The sequence below is a fragment of the Phoca vitulina genome, unplaced genomic scaffold (assembly GCF_004348235.1).
Source record: "Phoca vitulina isolate PV1807 unplaced genomic scaffold, GSC_HSeal_1.0 scaffold17, whole genome shotgun sequence".
NCBI lineage: Eukaryota > Metazoa > Chordata > Mammalia > Carnivora > Phocidae > Phoca > Phoca vitulina.
In genome coordinates, this window is record NW_022589720.1 from 32,584,482 (window position 1) to 32,609,224 (window position 24,743).

A 24,743-nucleotide genomic window follows, 5' to 3' on the forward strand; every position below is an offset into this window, starting at 1 on the left:
AAGACCAACAGAATAGAATATCCCAGAAATAAATCCATGCATATATAGTTAACTGATCTTCAACAAGAGTGTCAAAAATACACAATGGAGAAAGGATAGTCTCAACAAATGGGGTTGGGAAAACTTGATATCTGTATGCAAAAGAACAAATTTGGACCCTTATCTCAAATCATACATAAAGATCAACTCAAAGTGGATTAAAGATTTAAACTTAAGACGTGAATCTATAAAACTCCTAGAAGAAAACATAGGAGAAAATCTTCTGAACATTGGTCTTGGCAATGACTTTTTTTAGATATGACACCAAGAACACATGCAACAAAAGGAAAAATTGACTAGTGGGGCTACATATATATAAGGAACTCAAGTCAATAGCAAAAATTTAAATAACCCAATTAAAAAATGGGCAAAGAACTTGAACAGACGTCTTTCTAAAGAAAACATACAAATTGCCAACAGATGTATGAAAAGAGGCTCATCATCATCAACCAAGGAAATGCAAATCAAAACCACAATGAAGTATTGCCTCATACCTATTAGGATAGCTATTATGAAAGAAAAAAAAAGAACAAGGGGCACCTGGATGGCTCAGTCGGTTGAGTGTCCAACTCTTGATTTTGGCTCAGGTCATGATACTAGGGTCCTGGGATCAAGCCCTGTATTAGGCTTCATGCTCAGCAGGGAGTCTGCTTGGGATTCTCTCCCTCTGCCCCTCCCCCCACTCACATGTGCATGCTCTCTCTCTAAAATAAATAAATCTAAAAAGAAAAGAACAAGTATTGACGTGGATGTGAGTAAATTAGAACCCTTGTATACTATTGGTGGGAATGAAAATGGTGCAGCTGCTAGAGAAAGCAGTATGGAGATTCCTCAAAAAATTAAAAATAACATGATCCATCAATCTCACCTAAATGTCCATTGACAGATAAATGAATGAAGGAAATATGGTATATACATACAATGAAATATTAATCAGCCATAAAAAAAAAGAGGAAATCCTGCCATATGCAACAACATGTATAAACCTAGAGGACATTATGCTAAGTGAAATAAGTCAGTCACAGAAGAACAAATATTGCATGATTACATTTATATGAAGTATCTAAAACAATCAGACTCATAGAAAGAGAGAGTAGAATGGGGGCTGCCAGGGACTGGGGCAAGGGGGAAATGAAGAGTTGCTGTTCAATCAGTATAAGTTTCAATTTTGTAAGATAAGTTCTAGAGATCTGCTGTATTACACTGCACCTACAGTTAACAATAACTTGTTAAGAGGGTAGATCTCTTGTTAAATATTCTTACAATAAAAAATTGATGGCATCTAATATTCAAAGAGAGGGTAGTAACAGATATTCTCACAAGGTATGTGTCTTGATGGCCCTAATGCCTTCCCATCCCCACACCCACCCTCAATAGCTCCACAGGCTCCAGGACTCTGACCAATTTTCTTCTTTCCATGGACCTTTTCTTTTCCAGTGAAGGGAATGGCACTAGATCTCACTGAGTGATACTCTCCTCATGTCACCAATGACACTTATTTTCAGGCTGCCAATTTCAACCTCATCTCTGGAGTTCAACTGAATGGGTCTGAGCCACAACTCTGACTTTGAACATGGGTAAAGGTTAATGATAAGGAAAACAAATTTCAGAAAGGTGTTTAGTCACAGAAATGAAGCAATGCCCATCAGCCCCTCCTATTGACGTCAGCTGAGCATTCTTACCTGTGGTTGCCTACAGAGGGCCTTTCATATGAGCAAACTCAGTAATTTCAAGTCTTCCACAGGAACAGTTTACTTGGTGGGTGCCATTATCCTTTTTATTTTTACTTCTACCCATTTCCTTATAAACTGTGTTATACACAAGAGCTGTGTGGACAGGGAGAACAAAGCTCCAAGACCTGTCCCATTAGGTTTAAAGGTTTTGGACTCTGTTTTATAGCTTACCAGAGAGCAACAAATCTAGTTCTATTCAGGGGATTTAATTCACATCTCATTAACTACCTTGGCAAAACCCAACATTAGCTTTGATAGGCTAATCTGATTAAAGAATTGATGGACATTACTTCTCTCAGACTAATGAAGTTAATTTTAACGGCGGTAGTAATGTCTCCCTGGAAGATTACATTGAAAATGAAATTAGCTAGCTAGCATTTTTAGGTGATTTGTAAATTATGAAATGCTAAACAAATGTGATTATCACAGGCCTCTGTATTCCTTTGTTGCAGTTTCTAGATTCCACCTCTTGTGTCTTTCCCTTTCTTTTCCTATCTCTTCCTTAGAGGTCTTACCTAGTTACTTGCCTGAGGGAAATCCTCAAGGCTGGCCTACTATCACCTCATGTTTTCAACTAGTAAATTGATTCAATATACATATTTGGAAACCTACCATGGACAAATCATGGCGTTGTTATAGAAACATACAAGACATTAAACACACATACGCATGAGCAAGCACATGCATACACGCACACGTGTGCGCACACACACACGATGTATATTACATTCCAGTGAGGCCATTATGCACACATTTTGAAGCAATATTTGGCTGAGAACCAGTTAGACAACTCTTAAACTCTTAGCCACACTGAGTGCATACAAGGCTTGAAAACTGGAGATTAGAGGAGTATTTATGGAGAAAATCTGGAAGGAGATGTTGGACACTCTAATGCCAAGAAGGCTAGTTGGGAGATGCTACCTCCTGTGGCCAGATCAAGAGGGAAAGGCTTCAAAAGGAACATCAGAGTTTATGTGAGCTTCTGGACTGGTGTCTGATTTCCTCCTGAAAACTTTAAAGGGTGAGAGATAGAATGCCTAGGAATGAGCCAAAGAAATAAAATGACTACGTTGGGTACCAGGGCTCCTATAGTTTATCAGTGGAAACAGGAGTGTTTCCTATGGACTCAGTGTGGGTCATGCGATAGAAGGACCAGGAAAGCTGCCTGCGGTCATTTCTAAGTGGACCATCCAGAGTAACACCCCATTATATGTAATAATGACCATGATAATTAAGCATATTTAACCTCTAAAGCCAAATATCATTTTTGTTTGATTATGGTTTTTAGGGAAGGAACTATCTTATCAATTAGTTACCTGGACTGGTGTAGGCATCACTCTCATGGGACTTGCTGCATGGTCCAAAAAGGGTGTCTTTGGATGATTTTACACAGACATAATGGAAACAAGAGAATTCAAGTGTATGCCAAACAGACATGCATACAGATCACATGACATCTAGTGATATTTATGCTTAAACCCACTTTGATATTTAGCATGGTCTTAGGTGGGAAGGCACTGTAGATATTAACAAATAAAAGGACAGAAACAATTCTGTCCCAAGGTTATATTATGACACACAAAAAAATCTGTCAGTATTTTTGCAACATTTTTCAATGTATTAATTAATACATTGTTATGTGTTAATTTTACAGATATATTAACTATACCTTACAGAACCATGGTGAAAAGCAGTACATTCTGCCTATTTTAAAGATGGAGAATCTGAAAGTAAGTTTAAGAAACTGAAGATCACACCCTGGGTAAAAAAGATTAGTGCTAAGAAACCCATCCACTGAATAAATCTCTGCCTATACTTCCGCTGGAATAATTTTCAAAGTTGTGTTGAATATACTGACATTGTAAGAAAAAGAAAACCTCTACCCACAACCTTCCTACCACTGGTAACACCTATAAATGCTCTTATATGTGTTCTCTGGGCCCAGCTACAAGCAGTTTTACTAATATGCACTTCTTTTTTTTTAAAGATTTTATTTATTTGATAGAGAGAGACACAGCGAGAGAGGGAACACAAGCAGGGGGAGTGGGAGAGGGAGAAGCACGCTTCCCGCGGAGCAGGGAGCCCGATGTGGGGCTCGATCCCAGGACCCTGGGATCATGACCTGAGCCGAAGGCAGACGCTTAACGACTGAGCCACCCAGGTGCCGCCACTAATATGCACATCTGCTGACCAGATCCCTCCCAAGACTCAAGAGTTACAAAAAAGAGTTACAATTCATACTCTGGTTGCAGATGACAAAGACCCACAAAACCCAGTCCAAGTGAAATGAGAGACTTTGGGCTCGTATACAAGCATGGCTGGAGGGAAGCTGGCCTTAGGCATACTGAGAACCAAGAACCCAAATACCACTAGGATGCTCCTTACTTACAACTCCATGTGCTTGTGTTTCAGCTTCTTTCTGCCTAACTGGACCTCAGCTGGTAGGGGATGTGTGTGTGTGTGTTTGTGAGAGAGAGAGAGAGAGAGAGAAGGGGGAAAAGGGGGCGTTGGTTCCAGACTCACATTCTAATTGCTTAGTGACTAGAGAGGAATAAGAAAGTTAGCTTCTCTTTCATCTCCAGTTTTTAAACATGGGAGAAATAACCTTACTGGTATATCCTGGGTCATAAGCCCACCCTGGGTATAACTGTGGAGAAAGGACAACTATCAAAAAAGGCATAATCTGAGCACACACCCAACCTCTTGGCCAGCGGATGAGTCTGTTACCAGAGGAACAACACAGATGCTGGGCAGACTATACCAGAGCCACTTCAAAATGCAAGCAAACTCCACACACCATCGGGAAGCATTTAATGTATGTATATCCTAAAAGAATGTAAGATAAAAGCAAAAAAATACATATTAACACATGAAGCCTGGGGTAGTCCATTTTTATAGATAAATGATTGGCTCTGACAAGGAGTAAAATCAGAATTCACTCAGGTAAACATTTGTTCTTTCATGAAAAACCGTATCTGTTCTTTGGTAAGATAAAAAGGAAAGCAACAACTTGATTAGAAGCAGTAAAGTATGCGAACTATTTATTGTTGGTCTTTCTACCAATCTCTAGTATATTATTCCCATGACTGGTCACAACATTCCCAAACAAGAAAAAGGACAATCACAGCGATCTATAACAGTTTAGATTATTTACACTATTTCTTAATGTGTTTAATATCCATGGCACTCTTTAATCAAGAATATAAAGTCATCTACTTAGGTTTTGCCACTCAAAGTTGGGAACATTCTTAGAATCACATTATCCTAAAGTAATGGACTGGAATGATAAGTAACTAAGTCTGCAAATATAGCAACCATCAATAACATACATTTTTCCAAATTATAATTCTAACAGATATATACTATTCTCTGGGTCTCACAAATTCCAAGAAGAGTCCATTTTTTGTTTTTTGGGTTTTTTTTTTAAGATTTTATTTATTTGACAGAGAGACACACAGCGAGAGAGGGAACACAAGCAGGGAGCCCGATGCAGGGCTTGATCCCAGGACCCTGGGATCATGACCTGAGCTGAAGGTGGACGCTTAACGACTGAGCCACCCAGGTGCCCCAGAAGAGTCCTTTTTATCAGTACTGGGAAAATGTGCTTTCAATCCTGCAGCCAACCAGTTAAGACTATTTTAGATAGAGAATGTGATACCAAAAAAGCCTCTCTCCTCCCTCTAATACCACACCTGACACAATCGTAGTTGTACCTGAAGAGAACGTGAGTTTAAATGATAACTGTCACCTAAAAATATGCATAAATTCCTATATCTGGTGCCAGAGCAATGATATATTGCACTGTATTGTGTGCCTACCTCTGTCTGGAGGACAGCTGTCTGACCTGTCCTTGGGTGCCTGGACTTTTCTCCCATTTGATACCCAGGATGCTTAGTATATCCCCTGGGGCAACTGGGTGGTGAGGAGGACACCTCTGAGGACAAGTTCCTTACAAAACCTACTCCATCATGTTTCTTTTCTTTTTTTTTTTAAAGATTTTATTTATTTGACAGAGAGACACAGCGAGAGAAGGAACACAAGCAGGGGGAGTGGGAGAGGGAGAAGCAGGCTTCCCGCCGAGCAGGGAGCCCGATGCGGGGCTCGATCCTAGGACCCTGGGATCATGACCTGAGCCGAAGGCAGACACTTAATGACTGAGCCACCCAGGTGCCCCCATCATGTTTATTTTCTAATACTAAAAGTTCACTGCTCTTCAAATCCTGGACTTGCTCATCAGTATTTCCTCTATTTGGATAAAGCTGAATTAAAAGTACTTTATTCAAGGAAGTAGCCTGGGCAGAAGAAAGAACAGTGTTCTGTAGAAAAAAGCATTCAATATTTAGAAACTTTTCTGAACAGAAACAAGAGAGCCTGAAAAGAAAGAAAAAATTTAAATTTTGTTGTCATTGTGACTGGTTTCATGGTAAATTATCCCCACAGCCCCTTGTGGCCTAAGAGGAGGTCTTGTGCAAGTAGCCCACTGGGCCTCAGTAACATAGAGAAAGCCTCTTAGGGACCCCTCTGGATACAGAGAAATACTGCATTATTTTAAAATGAGAAAACTGACTAGGTCAATTAGGTTTACAACCCTCTTCTCATAATAAACCTTAGTCTTTGGCAAAGCACAGATGGTTGGTTTATAAAGGCAACTTCTTTGTGGGACGTCAGCACCAACAAACCCTACACCCCTTGGTCTCTCCCATGAACCACGTACTTCTCCCATACAGAGATGTTCCTGTTTGCCTTACTGAGCACCTATTTAGTTACAGAAAGTGTGGGAGGAGAAGGGGTGTTTTAGGGAAACAAGATACAATCACAAAATCAGAGGCTCTAAAAGAAAAGTCAAGGGAGGCCAAAAGAAAAGCTTAATCATTAAGACAGCATTTCTCCTACTCAAATTCATTTATCATTCAGGACTAGTACAATGCTGCCTTGGGCATACTCTGGGTGGAGTTATTTTTCTCCCTCATTCTTCAATGAAAGTCTTCCTAAGGGCCCATCTTGGTACAATTTAGTGTACCTATCACAAAAGATAAAGATAAATCCAATGTGAGCACCAATTGTAAAGATAAGCCTTCTCAGCACTTATAAAACAAATAAGATAATCATTTATATATTTTTTGTCTTTCACTAAAATGTCATAGCACACTTGAGAGAACAAAGTCTATAGGGCTGCATGCAGTGTAAAATGCTTGAAGAAAACTAGTCAAAAACTGCTCATGAGATACACAATTATGATTACTGATATCCTTTCAATGAACTATGTGATTAAAATGAAAAACGCACAGCCTGGGACAAATGTCTATTCCACATTTCAAGTTGTGATCTGCCGCATTGGCATGAGTTTTGGTGAAACCTGGTAAAAGAAAAAGAAGAAAAAAATGACCAAATTGTAAAAAAAAGAAAACAAAAAAACAAAACTCACGGCATAAACATCTCCAGACTTGAATGATGTTGGTACCAAACAGTCTTACCATGGACCTCACCTAGTTTCCTCATTATTTTCCATTCTAAACCAACAAGACAGAAAACTTTTCTGTTTACATTTTGTGTATTTAGTAGTTCTCAACCTTCTTGCACACGATAGCTCCTAAATTAAGGATCATTAAGACTCGCAACAGAGAGGGGGTGGAGGAAGAGCAGACAGAGACAGTAAAGGGTTCAGATAACCAAGCTCTCTACTGAACCGATCACTGAGCTCTGAGACTGATGCTTCTGAGACTACTCAAAACAGAGACACAGAGTAAGGCTCAAGTCTCAAAATGGTCAAAGTAAGTCTAGTCAATTCACAATTCTGTTAAGAGACAACGTAGTTTTGGATTAACTGGATACATATTAATGAAGGTAAGTATGATCAACGACAAATTTTATCAGAAATATCATAATCAGAAATGGAAATGATCTAAAGACAGTAAAAAGATTCCAAGTCATCTTTAAAAAGAAGGTAACAGCATTAAAAATATTAAAAATTGACCATAATCATGTTCAACGTACAGAACAGTACATGCATTCCTAGAAGTCTTGAAGCAGAGAAAAATGAGGACCGGTCTACATTTAATGGTAGAGCTGGTAGAAGAAGAAACCTAACCGAAATGTAAGTGGTTTGGCTTAATTTTGACTGATCTTTCAAGGTGTAATGCCAGGTACAGATGTCTTCATTCAATCTGGCAAATATCCATTAAGTCCTAGTAAGTAACAGTGCCCACGGAAAGCACAGTAGGGCATATTGAAATCTAGATGATTTTTTGAGCCCCTCAAGAATGAACCGATGGAAGTGGGCCTAGTTGTCATTTTGCCTTCCGGAATAAACAGTTCATATTTTGTTAAACTAATGAACAAATGAATGAATCAAAGATTAAATAAGCTTCAAAGAACTAGAAGAAAGGTTTTAATACAGGTTAAGACAGTATTAAAAATAGAAGGAGCAGGCAATTATTTGGCTTTGATGAGGTTAAATATTTTTAGTTCATTTATAAATTGTTTCTGTATTAACTCTTCATAATGTCAAGAGTTAATGCCCCCTTTTCCATTTTTCTACTAAAAGAATGACATGATCAGAATAAAAAGGATCAGTATGGCTTCATATATAGCTTAAAATAAATGACAGCTCATTCAGACTTGCCAGTTCCAAGAGCAGATACATAATAATAGACAAAATAATAAACATATAATAAATAGACAAAAATCACAGCCTACATGTGCATAGATCTTCAATTCTAATGAAAAGAATAAAAGACATATGGGCTCTGTGTATTTAGAAAGTGTGTCTCACAAACAACCCATTTTCTTTTTTTAAACAACAGAGCATCTGTAGAAATAATTTAATGAAATAAAACTTTTTTTGGGGGGAGATCACATTCAATAGAGACTTTGTAGCTTTTCCTTTAAAAGGAAATGTTATGCACTCACCTTAATTTTATAAACTAAACATATGATCATTTTCCTTGGCATATTGACCCTGTTTGGGGCTCTAACTACCATTTACATCCTCAATATGGACTCTGACTTCTATGAAAAAAGAAAAAGAAGCTTTATGCAGACTGACCTGGCCTATTTTTGTAATGAAAAATATCTACTAAACTACTATTTTTCATCCTGTTCTCTCACAGTCTCATCAACATCTTAAGCCCATGCAAGCTGAAGCAGATTATCCTGCCAAGGTGATCTACAGGGTGATACAAGATTATATGATTTAAGTGTAGAAGATAAGCCAACTATTTGTTTTCCCAGTCCACTGAAATCCCAGCTGTATACTGTTTAATTCTGTCATAATGCCAGTTCATAATAGATATTGAGTATACGTTTACTCAACTTAGCAAAGAATATCTACAGTTGGCTTCTTTCAGATTTCACTGCAAACATACAAAAAAGCAGTATTCTTATTTAATTTTTGCCACTGGTGGTTTAGATGTATTCCTGCCTGGAGAGTAAGACCAAGGTCCTTGGGAGTAGGAACTATACCAATTTGTTCTATTTTATTCACATTTCATAACTCAATATGGGACACAACTGGATGTTTAATAAATAGTCATGGATGACTAATGACCTCTGGAAGTTTATTTTACCACATGATGTTCAAATAGGGACTCAAATTTTTAAAAAATTTTAATTAAACAATAAAGACAGAAGGAAATATTCTGCTTCAAAAAAGGCCCACAGACATACATGGTAAAGAAAAAACTATTTTATGTAACATAAGCATGCATTAGAAAAGAAAGAAATGAATATAACTGTTTGAATTAACTACTCAGTGAAAAAAGAGACTTTGAAGATAATGCAATTTAAGTGGTGGGATTTCTCCTTTTCTTTCTACTTCGGCCCATCAAGTAACTGGCAGTAGCACACGGAGTGATATACAGAAATCTGACATTTTCATTAGCTGGTCACAGCTTTAATATGAGAAAATGTTAGCCAACACATTTTCCAAATTATTTTGACCTATGTTTTTATACCCTTTCTTATTATGCAACAACCTGGCTGTCTGACTATTCCCTTCTAGAATGCGTATTCCCAGATCTACAGTGAAGACTGAGTGGGCCTTTTCTCAAGAAGAAATTTTGACTAACTTACATGAAGTCACATACAGAGTAAAATGCGACCTATGCAGTAATAACCACATGGAATAGCTTCTAGAGTATGACATGAAATAACTTCTGAATGATCAAGAAATGTTATCCTCAATGTGCTTTTATGATTAAATGTATTTTATTGATAACCCAGCTATTAAACAGAACATGTTATTAATTAGAGCATTCCAGTCCCTAGCATTACAGAAAAAGAATCTGCTATATGTGATTTCATCTGTCAGGGTCTAAAGAGATGCCACTGATCACCAGATCCTCAAAAGTGAGTTCTTTTGTTGAGATGGTTCAGTTGCTACCACACCTTTTCATTTTCTGACAACACTAACATACAAATTAATATTTTATCTCAACACCCTAATTTGGAGGAAACAAGATCGATCACATGTTAATGTCAAAAGAGAAGGAGTGGATATGGTAATAAAACAAAAACCACAGAGGTATTTTTCAGTGCATTGAGACATGGAAACTATCACTTAAAAAAAAAAAAGGCAACAACAGTAAAACTCCACCTTTTTCATCCTGACTTACCTACATGAAAGAAAAAAAAATAGATAACTATAAGGGTCCTTTCTTTGCATATTCTCTTTTGTAGCAAAGAACTGAACATGATGTGGATCTCAAAACTGTTACCTGATGAAGAAGAGGTTAACTTATCCACATAGGGAAAAAATACAAAGAAGAGCTGATACATAAGAAGAATTGTTTGCTTTTATCACTGGAGTTGATAAAAGCAAATATACTAAATAGTTAAAGTATAAACAAATCTCATTTTTTCCCCGAGGTTATTGAAAAGCTAATTAAAGATGTGCTTTTTGTGCGAGGTACTGCTGACAGACTTCTTTTTTCCAAAGGGAAATTCAAAAAAGGTTAATAGACAAAGACCCTCATACAGTACCAGAAACAGTTATATGTGGATAATGAATTATGCAGCAAAATTGTTTTCACAGGCATTTGTTATGCACTCACAGGCATTTGTTATGCACTAATAGGTACCAGCCAAGATGTACCTAAGAAAGAAGTCTATGAAATATATGCATGAGTTATCGAATAAGTTTTGTTAAATTTCTTTCTCTAGGATGGGTAGCTTCAAATTTCTTCCCATTATAAATATATTTCATTTTAACTAGTAGATCCCTTCTTAAAAAGGTATGTGAGAGGCAAATTCTTTTCCTTCAGTTCTTCAGAGACATTTCCCCTTTACTTTTGATTAACTTCCAATGGATTGAGCCATCCTCTCAACTCCCATTAGGTAGGTGATCGGTGATTCATTAACAAGCACTTAACATTAAAGGGTGATTATTTATATTATAGTACTATTCTCCTTGTTTTAAAAAAGAGACTTGTGGGTTTCTTAAATGTATAGTCCCCTGATGTTTATGTCCTTTGTAAGTCTCAGTTTTTATGCACCAGGTTTTTCTTTAAATGCAGGATACACCTATTTTGTGACTATAACTCAGTGTCGAGCTCATCATTCTAATATGTTCCATGGATGGAATTACCAGGCATCAAAGTTAATCAAAGAGAAAGCCATAAGTCATAGCTGGGTTTAAAACAAGGCAGTATCATTTCTCCGCGTGTGGCTCACATTTTTGAGTCAATTTAGTCTAGCCACAGCTGACAGGTAACCAAGAACAAAGGATTGCTAGGGACTTTACAGGAAGTAGCTTAGAGTTCAAGCTCCACCTTCTGCTTCCAGCAGCTTCTGGGGGTTCCTCCCCCTCCTGCTTCTGACTCCTGAGCCAAATGCTGGCCATGAGTCAGAGCCCGCTCCTGCTCCCACCTGCTCTCATCTGAAGGCACCCTCCCTTTTCACTCCTGTTCTCTGTAAAGGTCAACTCCAAAAATGATCACAAATTAATGGTTCATGTCCTGTAAACACCCATTAATCAAGCTCATGATATAGGACAAGTGGCTGGATTTGTTCACAGAAACACTTACTGCAAAATCACACCCAGTGCTCTTTTTTATGTCATCCACGGTCAGGCCTTCCCAGAGTTCAATCAGAGTCAGTCCTTTCTTGCTGTCCACATCAAACACAGCCTGTCAGAATCAAGAAAACAACAATGACAATTTCTATCACAGTAATTATTTTATAACACGAAACAGAAATAACCTCTCAAGTTCTTAAAGGAGAGACAAGACCCAGGACAAAAGACTCCGAAAATCAACAATGAGAAAATGTCAACTCTAACGATTACATTTTGGTGAGAATAAATGCCAGCTCCCTAATTGGCAATTAGCTGTGGAGCATTGTTGATGCCAGAAAATAAATGAGTGTTGACTATTGATGGCACTTGCCACCTTTGTAACCAGTTGTTTTTTTTTTTTTTTAACTACTTTCCTTTAGTTAGGTCTAACACTTCTGGGTCAAAATTTCAATTAGATGAATAATGATGATTTGAAGAAAGAAAGGAATGCAGAAAAGTAGGGAAGGAGGAGAAATTTGGAAGGTGAATGCACAAGGACGGTAGGGAAAGCTGATCAACGCTGCTGGGTAAAGTTACAGGAAATAAAAGAAGGCAGGCACTCAGAAATGCCTACAAGTAACTATAAAGGGATCGTAGTCCTGATCCTGAAAGACCCCCAGGTAAGTATTAAAACTTTCCCTTTAAGTGCAGTGAAGACACACAGGTGGGAGAGAATAGCATGAGAATCTCCCTTTGGTATGCACTCAAATGAAGATGCTTGCGCTCGGGACAAGCATGAGAAGGCTAACCTCCCACTCTAAACATTCCTTTACAACACTCTGGTTGGTCACACCAGGTGATTGTAGTGCCAATTGGTATAGTGTGACCTCAGCAGGCAGACTCAACCTGTTGTATCTGATTTAGGACACCTGCTGTTACAACTGGCAATATGACAACCTGAGTGGAAGGGACCGACACAGTCATTTAACATAACCTCCCACTCAGGAAAACCTTCTGAGATGGTCACTGGGGCTCTGCTGGGAAGCTTCAGTGTCAGGAGGCTCACTTGGCTCATGGTTATTAGACTGTCTATGGATAGGACGCTCTAACCATAAGAGCCCCAAACTGCTTCCCTCTGACTGTCACTCGCTGGGTCTACAAGTCGTCCTCCAGAGCAACAACACTTTTCCCACTCTCAGCTTCCACGGCTAGTTTCCTTTTACCCAGACTTACGTTTCCTATATGCCTCCCATCCTCCAGATTTACCTTGCATTCAACTATTATTCGCAGGCTGATCTTGATTTTCAGCTAGCTTGGAAATCAAACCGTAAATTGCCATTTTAAATACACTCCGGCTTAGAAGGCTAATATGAAGATACAGCCACATGTAGAGGAAAAGAATCCTGGCTTTCAAGCTGGACTGGAATTCCAGCTCTGCAACATGCTAGCTAAGCGGTCTTTGGTGAACCTGTCTTTGCATGTATGCATGGATATCAAAAAAACCCACTTCCCAAGATTGTTATATAGGACAAATAAAATAAACATACTCTGAGCACCTGGCATCATGCCTAAGACACAGTAGGGGCACCACACCTTAAGTTCTTTCCCCTTAATAGCTTAACTTATTGTCACCTGTGTGTGAACTCAAATCAAAGACCTGAAATGCTTATTAGTTTCCAGTTAATTGATTTTTTCCCCCATGAGCAAAACATTAAGAGGACCAGTGATACCTGCATTCTCTGATAAATTCACAGATAACCTGGTTGATTTTACTGGAAAAGAGGATTTAAATTTTGGAGGAAATGTTCTGGCAAACTTGCTTTTTGTTTGCACAAAAAATGTTCCTAAAAAAACCTTTTTTCAGCAGAAATATGTGTTTTGAGAGGAAAGAAAAAGGTCATTTAGGAATGTCTGTATGCTGCATTAGATTATTTAATTCCAAAATGACAACTTAAAAATTTTTTTAAATGGATACTTTTGCTTTGCAGAAAATGTGTCAAGCATTATTCATACTGATTTTCTTTCCCCTGCAAAAATGGAACAACTATAAATTTATCAAAATGGAACGAATAAAAAACTCCAGATTGTGTTATTAAGAATAGGCAGGGAAGGGATCTGAGGAGAAGATAACTGTGATATCATGAATATAAGGCTTCAGTGATCAGGGAGAGAAGATCTATGACAAATTGACTTACTGCTTTTAGATACTTTTAACACCTTTATCAAACCCTAATTAGCTCTCAAGGTCATATACTAGAAAGCCAAGCATCTATTATTAAAATGAAGGAAATTTACTTTTGAAATATTTAGGAAGATTTCCATTTAGCGGTATAAAGTATAAACAAAACCTTGATAAAAACGGGAGACTACATTATAGATAAAGCAGTTAATCATAGCCCAGCTGCTGGCAAGGAAAGCATCTTTCACAATCTCATTCTAGCAGCACGAAACTAGGAAATCAGGGTCAAAACATCTCCAAAGCCTCTTTCAAATGGCAAACCAATGGAATTTTCCTTAGAAGTTGAAAACAGAATCTAGTCCCTTATCTGCCATGGCAGGGCGGAACACATTCATTGCCCTTCATGGCACTGCATTCTCATTCACTCTTGCAAAAAAGATTTATTGAGTACCTACTGTATCTAGAGCACAGGGGTAAACACGCACCATCCCCTTCCCTGACGTTCCACAGCTGCCTTTCACTTTGCCCATTTTTTGCTATCATCTACAGTAAAGGCTCCAATTATCCCCATATGCTAATGACTTCCACAAGTTTAGTCCAATACTGACTTCCCTCTGAGCTCCAGATCCACATCTCTAATTGTTTATCAGAAATCTCTGACTGGAGGGCGCCTGGGTGGCTCAGTCAGTTAAGCGTCTGCCTTCTGCTCAGACCCTGATCTCAGGGTCCTGGGATCCAGCCCAGCATAGTCATCACATCAGGTTCCCTGCTCAGCAAGGAATATGCTTCTCCCTCTGCATTCCCCCCCCCACTCCCGTTCATGCGCTCTCTCTCTCTCTCTCTCTCAAATAAATAAAATCTTAAAAAAAAAATCTCTGACCAGATGTTCAGGATGTTACCATATTCAGGAATATCAAACTGAGTGTGTCCAAACTGAACCCATTCTTTTCCTACCTCCCACTGCTCCTCCCGTCTCTTCCTACAGTCTAGGCTTCATTAGGAAATCTGAGGAAGCACCTCTGCTTTAGCAGTCATATCCATTTCATCATCTAGCTAGGTTGAGTCCATCTGGGTCTCTCAAATCTGTCCTTCTGTCCTGTGTGTCCTGATATTTCTGGCCTACGTCAGTCACCGCAGGAGTCTTCTAACTGGACTGTCTCATGCCTTCTCCCCCTACTCTGCATAAAAGCTACAGTGTTCTTTTTAAAATGCAAATCTAATCCATCTAAAATCATTGAAGGGCTCCCAACTACCTTCCAGATAAAACCCAATTTCTTAACAAGGCATTCACATTCATTCATTCATTCATTCATTAAGAGAGAGAGCAAGTGTGTGTGTGTGCATGCACACACGAGTAGGGGTGGGGGGACGGACAGAGAGGGAAGAGTATCTCAAAGCAGGCTCCACACTCAGGGAGGAGCCCTACCGGGGGCTCCATCTCACAGCCCTGATGAGATCATGACCTGAACCGAAATCAAGAGTTGGAGGTTCAACAGACAGAGCCACCCAGGAGCCCCCACATTCCTTTATGATTTAGCCCTTCACTGTCTTTTCAACTGTAGTCTTCGGAGTCTGGTCCTGCCCTCACTCTAAACTGTTCCACTGGCAGGTCCTTGGGTAGGCTGCTTATTTTATAATTCCACCATGACTCTGCCTATTTTTTTTCCTTTGCCTAGAAGGACCTCTTCGGTCTTATTCTCACTTGTACACCCCTACTTGCCTTTCAAGACTCATCACTCATCTATCAACTTTCTCATCAAGAGAAGTGCAGTACATTTATTTATTCAACAAGCATTCACTGTGTATGGGCAAACACCATGCAAAGTCCTGGATAAACAGTAATGAGTGAGACAGGCAGAGTTCAGAGGTTATTTCAATAAAGTGGTCAGTGTTGAGTTAGGGCATGTACTAGGGTTCAGAGAAGCACCCAGAAGACTTGTGGAGAGATAGGGAAGATCTGCCTGAGAAGGAAACATATAGCTGAGACATAAAAAAAATGAGTAGGTATTAGCCAGATGAAAATGGTGGAAAGAGTATTCCAGGGAGAGAAAAAGGATGTGCAAAGTCCCAGAAGAACATGGGGGGTGCGGAAGACAACATAATTCACAGCATTTCAATGCAGCTGAAGTGGGGAGAATGTAAAGGTGGAAAGAGAAACTGAGACTGGAGGAGAAAAGGTAGGGTCTGTGAAATGCCTTGCAAAACACAAAAAGTTTATATCTGGAATGCTTGGGTGGTGTAGTCAGTTAAGCATCCGACTCTTAGTTTCGGCTCAGGTTGAGATCTCGGTCATGAGATCAAGCCCTGCATCAGGCTCTGCATTCAGTGTAGAGTCTGCTTAAGTTTCTTTCTCCCTCTCCCTCTGCCCCTCCCTCCCCACCTGCTCTCTCTCTCTAAAAATAAATAAATAAATCTTAAAAACAAAAAGAAAGAAAGAAAGGTTTGTATTCGATACCGTTAGAAGCTTTCCTGACACTCTCCCCAGGCTGACAGGCAGCCTCTCTCTATGTTCCTAACTCACCATCCAGCATGTATCACTATCATGGTCTTTATCACATGTATTACTCTAACTGTGGGTCCTGCTGGAGGCTGGGTGTCTAGCCCTCCTGAATGTGCTCCCTTGGGGCAGAGACTGTTCTCCTCTTTTCTGTAACACACTATTGGGAATACTCTAATTCAGACAAAATGCTCACAAAATGCTTATTAAATGAATAAATGTATAAAACAATAATGTGAATAGGAAGAAAGGATATATAAGTTTTTAAAAATGGCAGTAAAGTTAAATAATATGTTCTATCATAAGGAAATGTAGGTGTAAGATGACAGGTGCCAAAAGGAATGGTGCATCACTCGAAGGATGAAGCCATGAGTGCTAAAATGACGAAAATGAAAACTGCATTAGGCTTAAGGGATGGATAGGATTTGGGGAGGCAGAATCACGTGGAAGGAACTGCAGGTAAGAGCACTGACCTGGTAACAGCAAGGACAGAGCGTGCATGGACCGGGGAAGGGGAGAGGGCTTACTTAGAAGAGGAAGATCAAGGGGGAAATGCTGCTGGAATTATCCTTCTAAGGTCTACCACTTTCTTAAAGAAAACAGGATCGAGGACTGCTTTGTCTTTATTTTCAAAGTAATGGATTCTTTTCAATAAGCCCTGTCACCACAGTTTTGGAGGGGTTCAAGAAGTGGTAAGACTCAGGGAATAAATGGTGAAATAAAATATTCTGCCCTTTTATCCAACTTCTATTCTTTACAAGTCATCTTAATGGAATTCCACATAAACGGTCCTAGGGGAAAGCACCATTTACAACAGAATGCTGTTTAAAATGTGGCTTTGTAAGGTATTATGAACCTCCCCCTCACAGGGCTGCTTTAGGGTGCTTCTTACCACACTCAGTGAGGGGCAACAAACCAGGTTAATGGCAGGATGCCATCCCTACAGCTCTCAGCAAAAGGAAGAGCATCCAAACAAACCAACCCTGATACAGGTAATTTTGTTTTTTGCTTTCACCAAGATATTGAATCAAAACGACACCCTCCTAGCTCACTTCTGAGACTTATGTCATTCCAACATTCTAGGTTCAAATCTGGGTCAGAAAAATGACTATAGACAACTGTCATTGAGGCTGCTCTCAGATCTGAGCAGTTTCCAGTTGTACCATTAGCCAAGATTTCCCATCTAAGAAAAAATCTAGGGAAGCATGAAAATGGCTGGTGTGTTCTGAAGTCCACTTTATAAAAAGAGAGCTGAAAGCATGCAAGAACCATAGAATAAATTTCTTGGCTCACTATGGGACTTTTACTGCAATCTGAACCCAAATGATTAAAACCCAATTTTGGCTGACTTTCCCAAAATGAAACCCAACAATTTGCACCTGTGATTTGGGAAAGCAAAGAAGAAAGGTAGGAATATTCTTAACTTTATATATATCATCTATCTTAGACATCTTAATAGTCCAGGTAAAAGGATGAATAAAACTTTTCTTTGATTACACACACTGTCAAAGTTACCAAGGACAGCAGTTCAAGTCTGTACATTTCCAGAGAGTTGCACATTAAGAATTCTACATTTAGAAACGTTAAACTGATGAATTTTCCTATTCAGTCTACCCACAGACTAAATTAATCCTATGACTACCAACACAACACAGTTTTAGAGGGTAACAAAAAAAATTCTAAAAATGCTTATAAATAAAAAAAAGGGGTGACAGGCATTAGAGGGAATAAAAACAGGCACCGTACCTTTTCAGTAATGATGCGGTTGACACACTGCTTTCCAGTCAGCGGCAATGTACATTTCTCCATGATTTTATGTACATTTCCCTGTTTTAAAGAAGGAACATCAAAAAGAGCAGTTAGGGACCAATTCTTGTTTAGAAGTAGAATAACGACAGGACAAACAGGAACCATCAGAGAAATTGTCTCTTAGGTACAGGCTGTTTTAAAATGTTTGCACAGTCACACTTTTGCTTTCTTTCTGGAGACAGCTTCTGTCCCTAAAATAATTTAGGGAGAATACCAAATGAATAGCCAAAGTCATAAATTATTTAGGTGGGAAACACCTTGCCACAAATTGGACTTGTCAAGTCTCAGTCCTCATATCCTGTAATGAGAAATTTCACTTCTAGTGTCCTGCTTATTTTTCTCTTCCAGGGAACGGTCTCCTTGACAAACATGAGCTATTATTCACCAAGGACAGGAAGCACACATAAAACACAAATGTCTAATACCCTCTTTTAAATTAATTTTGTTTGTTAGAGAAGTAAAACATACGTGAATACAGCAGTGCCTAGCCTCCCCTCCTTACTTTTAGACCTGTTCTCAACAGGAATCCATTTTATTTTACTTTTCTTAGCATTTTCTATCTCTACACATTTTTCCTGTTACCTCTTCATTTTTAAATATTGTGTTTATCATGCTATTTACTTCTTGATTAATCCATTTTTTACTCTATCTACTAACTTTTTATTATGGCACATGAAGACTTAACTGTCTTACAAAACCCCATCCTCCTTCATCATCTGCAGTTCTTCAGTAGAGAGGTGTCATAATTCGTAGTTAACTCCATGGTTAGAATGTACATTGTTCTGCCTAAATGACCATGTAAAACTGTTCACTGCAGGGCCAGGCAGTGTAGTACACCATGATTATATTCGTATTCTCATACAGCTATTTGCGCTTTTCCTAGAGTTTGTCTGAGCCTCAGTTTGCTCATCAGTAAAATGCGTGAGCTGGCTGAAATTCGTATTTTTTCAAAGTTTCTTTTAGCTACTGTACCCTTTCTTCAAACATAAAATAAAAAGGGATTTAGAGTAGAAAGCAGGTGGGGGGTTAAGCAAAGTCAGTAAAGAGGAGTGGGAGGTACCGGCTTCCAGTTACAGAATGAGTAAGTCATGGCAATAAAAGACACAGCATACGAAATATAAGGAATATAGTCAATGATACTGTACTAGTCATGTATCAATGTTTCAGGACAGATGGCAGCTACACCTCTGGGGAGTATAGCATAATGTACAAACTTGTTGAATCACTATGCTATACACCTGAAACTAACGTAACACTGTGTGTCAACTATACTCAAAAAAAAAAAAAAAAAAAAGTGGGGAAAGCAGGTTTTCCCCCCTTCTCCCCCATCCTCCAACCCCCATCCCTACATCCCAGGTGTCGAGGTGGCCTCTGGGACACGTATGGAACACAGCTGAAACATTAGCTCTGATTATGACTATGATTAAGCTTCTTTCTAAGTATCAAGCACCAGGAGCCTAAATTAATATTTCCCTCGAGGCTGAAGGCTATCCCATCATATTCTAAATCTTCTATTAAAAAATGGCAAAATGCTTCTACTGCTTCTTTTTGGATCTAAAAACACCACACATGATGTCATGTGCATTACCCAAGTATTTTCTGAATAAATGAATGGGGAGGAAAATGGAAGGTCTACTGGGAATCCCAGATGGATTTCAAGAAGACAAACTCTATTACTTTAATCAAAATGAGTGTGAAATACATATAGAATGGATAGACATTACACCTTTAATAACAAGTTATATGCTTCTGGATCTTACTGTATAAGAACATTTATAACTGTAGAAATAAAACCTCATTTTCACTTCATTTCTAATGCTCTATTTTCCTTTCCAGTTTCAAAGAAAGTTTGCACATGTCAGAGAAGCTTAATTAAAGAGCTGAAATTAATAATGAATATTCAAGCTTGTAGGTTGTCAGGTCTCCTTACATTTAATATAACTCAAATAAGGCATGTCACAATGAATTCCGGGCCTGCCTGGGAACAAAGTGAACAATCTGTGGGCCTCTGAAGAACATTTTTTGCAGGGAGCTCTTACTTTGTTCTCATTATTTGAGCAAGATCTGCGTCTGGTGTGAAAGAAACTACTTGGATTTTAATGAACAACCAACTCCGTTTTAGGAGAAATCAGGAATTTCAACAGACAGAACTGTGAGCTCCCAGAAGAGACCTTTTCTAGACTATTTGCTACATAAACAGTATAGCGTATGGTTAAGAGTGTGGGCTGGAGCCAAAGAACCAGGGGATAAAGTCTGGCTCTGCTCCACGGGCTGCGCAGAGTGTGTGGGCCTGTGCCCCGCCCCCATCAGCCTTACCCCATGGGGTTCTTGCAAAATGAGATGCAAGTGTCCGGCACTCAACAAGTGCTCTATAAATGTTAGTTACTATTGTTTATACAAAACATATTTAACATTTCTACCATTTACCGGGGAATTCTTTAGGAGCTCTATATGAAGTTAGACATGTAATTGTGCAGAAAATGGTCTAACCACAATTCCTGAGACCACAGAACTAATGAAACCACATATGGCTGGCCTAGGAAACTGCCACCAATGCCTTCTTGCAGTGAGAACAATGTCACTAGAGGACTCCATTCACATTTAGCTTTAAGACACAACACAGATCAAGGAAAGAAAATAAGGGGCAAAAAGATGAAAGAATGTCACAATTTCAATATTCAACAACAGGTTAGCTATGAAGCCAAAACAGGACTAACTCCCCCTTTAGCGCTCTATTCTAACCATGCTGGGCTGAGCCTTACAATGTGGTATGGCAGGGGCACAGATTAATGATTCACAAAGGAGGAACGAGCGCCTGGGTGGCTCAGTCGTTAAGCATCTGCCTTCAGCTCAGGTCATGATCCCAGGGTCCTGGGATCGAGCCCCGCATCGGGCTCCCTGCTCAGCGGGAAGCCTGCTTCTCCCTCTCCCACTCCCCCTGCTTGTCTTCCCTCTCTCGCTGTGTCTCTGTCAAATAAATAAATAAAATCTTAAAAAAAATAATAAAAATAAAAAAAATAATAAATCCTAAAAAAGAGATGGCAGTGTAGTGTGGTGGCAAAGAACACTGTGTTAAGAGTCCAAAGACCCATTTATTTTTCTCTTGCATCTGCCTTTGAACGGTCATTTGGTCCCTTCAATTCCCTGTGCTGTGGTTCCCCCTACAATGGCCTTGTCTACCTTACCTGATCACTGTAGAAATCGCACAAAATGCAGTAGTAGGAGGGGTGGAATCTACACACAAATATTTAGGGTCAGTGGGGTGTGGTTCATCCTGATCATTTTGCTTCTTTCTGTCTGTCTTTCTGTCTTTCCCCATGAAGAAATGCCACAAAAGTCAGAGGAACGGATACAACGTGTAGCATTAAACATGCTCTGACCAGGCTCAGGGGCTCCTGATTTCACTATGCCCTTACACTTGCTAACTTCATCATAACCTTGATGAAGAGCTAAATCTCTTTCTTCCACCTGCTTCTCCAGTTTTTCTTTTTCCCCCTTGGTCTCTTAAAGGTTTCATGTAAGACCTGGGAAGTCACGTTTTCTTTTTAAATAATTTAGGGACTCAGTACTTCCTATTACTTGCTTCATGGTGATCTCTCTTTAATTCTTTAGATACTTGTGTGAAATCCTGCATCTAAATTCTTCAGTAACAAACAACTCCGGTTAAATGATAATAAATCTCCCTTGTTATCATGATGGTAAGCTTCATGTTATCACAATGGACTTAATCCCAAACAACAAGCTCTCTTTTTCACAACATGATGATTTTTGCATTTGATATCAGCATTTTATTCACCTGAGGCAACGGAGCGTGCATGTAATAAGGTTTTGCTTTAAATAAAACGCCATTTTATGCCCATCTTTTCTGTTAAGTGCTTTTTAAATGTGGCTGCAACATATTTCTTCTTTCAGGAAACTTCTTTGGGAAAGCCCTAATGATCAAGTACAGAGAAGGCAAACTCTGCTCCTTAAGGGACCAAGTCTTAAAGCCTTTGATCATGCTACTTGAACCACACACCACCACAGACTCCATCACCCCACATTCAAATGGTAACACCCTCCCTATTCTTCAGGACTGGCTGTCTGAATATTGTAATTCAGACTGAAGGAACTCCAACAGAGCTAGAGCTGTAAAATACCACATGACAGAGTATCTAAGGGCCACCGGAGGCTGCTTTCTAATCCCAAGATATGTACTTGTATATTCCCAACATCTCTGAACTCACTAGGAGAAGCACAGCTAGCAGAAGTATGTGATGGGGCTTACAAGACTTTGGGGAGATAAATAAAGGTATGATCGAAGGGAGAAGCAAAGACATCTCAAGATGGCAGTATGAAACATACACATTTATAAGTCAAGAGAGAAGCTGAGTGAATTATGGTTATTCTACCTCTTCTGCCCACTCCGCCCTACAGCTTCAAGGCTTGCATTAACACACTGAAAAGAGGGGCTACATAAGCTGAATTTTACAAGAGAATATTCAGTACTTCATCTGGTGGCACAATGAAACCTAGGACGGATCTCTCTTTGGGTTTTTGCCAAAACATCATAAAAGGAGCCTGAATGTCACTGTCCCTTGTCTTTCCTTCTCCCCACTGGTCTCAATGCTTATACCAAGTGAAAAAGCGTCTATATACATACACACAAAAACATACCTCACAGGGAATGTCGTATTACAAAACCACTGACTGTCAAATCACTATGAAGACTGAAAAGAAAGAGAAAAGAAACATGGGATTGGCTAACTAAAGAAAATCAGGATATGCAGGGTAAAAGGACAAGATGATAATTACTCACACTGAGTTTATACTCATGGGGTATTTTTGGCCTTTACACAGTACCTATTTGGTAGGGATTCCAATAATCCACAAAGGACTTGAGCAGAAAGACTCAGCTAGCTCTGAAGTAGAGACAGTTGCTATTACAAAATGGTTTTTATATGTGGATGTAATAACAGTTTGTGGTTACAGGCACATTCTCAATGGGAAGGCTAACCAAATGAGAGAGTACATACAGCAAGGCATTTCCCTGAAAACAGTCTTCAGGGTTTAGAGATCTTAGAATAGAAGGCCATTTTTCTTACATATAACACAAAAATCTTTATCATGGCCTTTTATTTTCTCTCTAAAGATTGCATCCTATGATCTCTAGCCTAAGGATGGTACAGCCCAAGTGTGAACAGGAGTGATTTTCTCTTTCCATTCATGAATTGTTGTGGTACATCAGAAAGCTTCTCTGTGAGTTAGTTTTCCTTTTAAGAACCGTGGATATTCAAAGCCTCAGAATTTAGAGTTATTAGCTTAATTAAATTTCTATAAGACATTTTAAAGAGCTTTATTGGTTGTTGGACTGTATTCTGCTTTCTTTCTTTTCCATTATAAAATTTTTTTGGCAGGCATTTTCATCATTGATGGAGAAGTAAAAAGGCAAAACCATGTAAGGATTTCTATTTTTTAAAGGTAAATATTTTTTTCCCTAAACAGATCCTAGCCACGAAATAGTCTCATTAACAACTTACAAAATATTGACAAGCTTCTATGAATGAAAACAATTAAACCAGCTGAAACCATGTTAATTATAAATTATTCCAACAAAGAAATACTTTATTTACCTTGGAATACTTATCAATGCTGCTGAAAATTATTCCAAGAATGTTTCCCAGGAAAGAATTTTTTTAAAAAATCTTTCGCATTTGTTGGCCTTTGGTAACACATTTGGTCCAAAATAAATACGACTAATAAACCTCATTTACTTTATATAATTCCTCTCCATAGAAAGTAAAGACAATGTAAAACTGCATTCAAGATTTCTATAGGACACCTTTGCTATCAGATATAGATTAGATGTAATCAAAAACTTATTCATAAAGACTTATTCCCAATATCTTAACAATATAATTATGATTCTTTTCATCCTTTCAGAATACAGAACTCCTACTGTAATAAAAATAAAATCTAAACCTGTTTTAGAAAGAGATCTTTGAGAAACAAACAGGGTTTTAGAGGGGAGTGGGGAGGGGGGATTGGTTAGCCGGTTGATGGGTATTAAGGAGGGCACGTACTGCATGGAGCACTGGGTGTTATACGAAAACAATGGATCGTGGATCACCACATCAAAAACCAATGATGTATTGTATGGTGACTAACATAACATAATAAAATTTAAAAAAAAAGAAAGATCTTTCATTTATGTTCTCTAAAATAGGTACCCAAGCTTTGCTTGCTTCCAATAAATGACAACTATGACCGAATTTCTCTGCTCTTGTGCTCTGAAAGTTATACCCTTAGGAAATATTTCCAGTACACAATACTGAGAACAAAGCACTTTCTTTTATATTGTTAGTGGTAATGGTACCTGCCAGACAAAAAAGGTTATTAGAAAAAAATGGGGGCCCAAAGGCAGGATACATGGATTCTCAGCTTGCTTTTGCTCCTAATTTTGTACTTGACTTTTACCGGAATAATTAACCTCTATGGCACTGGGTTTGTTCTCCT

The 24,743-nt window shown here is 38.8% G+C and overlaps 1 protein-coding gene across 1 annotated transcript in view; it reads right to left on the bottom strand.

The window, feature by feature from the left end:
* Positions 1-5,892: 5,892 nt before the first annotated feature.
* Positions 5,893-24,743, bottom strand: part of OXCT1 (3-oxoacid CoA-transferase 1) — a 122,318-nt gene continuing 103,467 nt past the window's right edge. The window contains exons 15-17 of the mRNA XM_032415250.1: positions 18,186-18,266; positions 11,795-11,896; positions 5,893-7,128 (exon numbers count right to left, since the gene is read on the bottom strand). Coding sequence (XP_032271141.1) covers positions 7,087-7,128; positions 11,795-11,896; positions 18,186-18,266 — 225 coding nt within the window. The 3' untranslated portion in view covers positions 5,893-7,086. The remainder of the gene's footprint in view (positions 7,129-11,794; positions 11,897-18,185; positions 18,267-24,743) is intronic.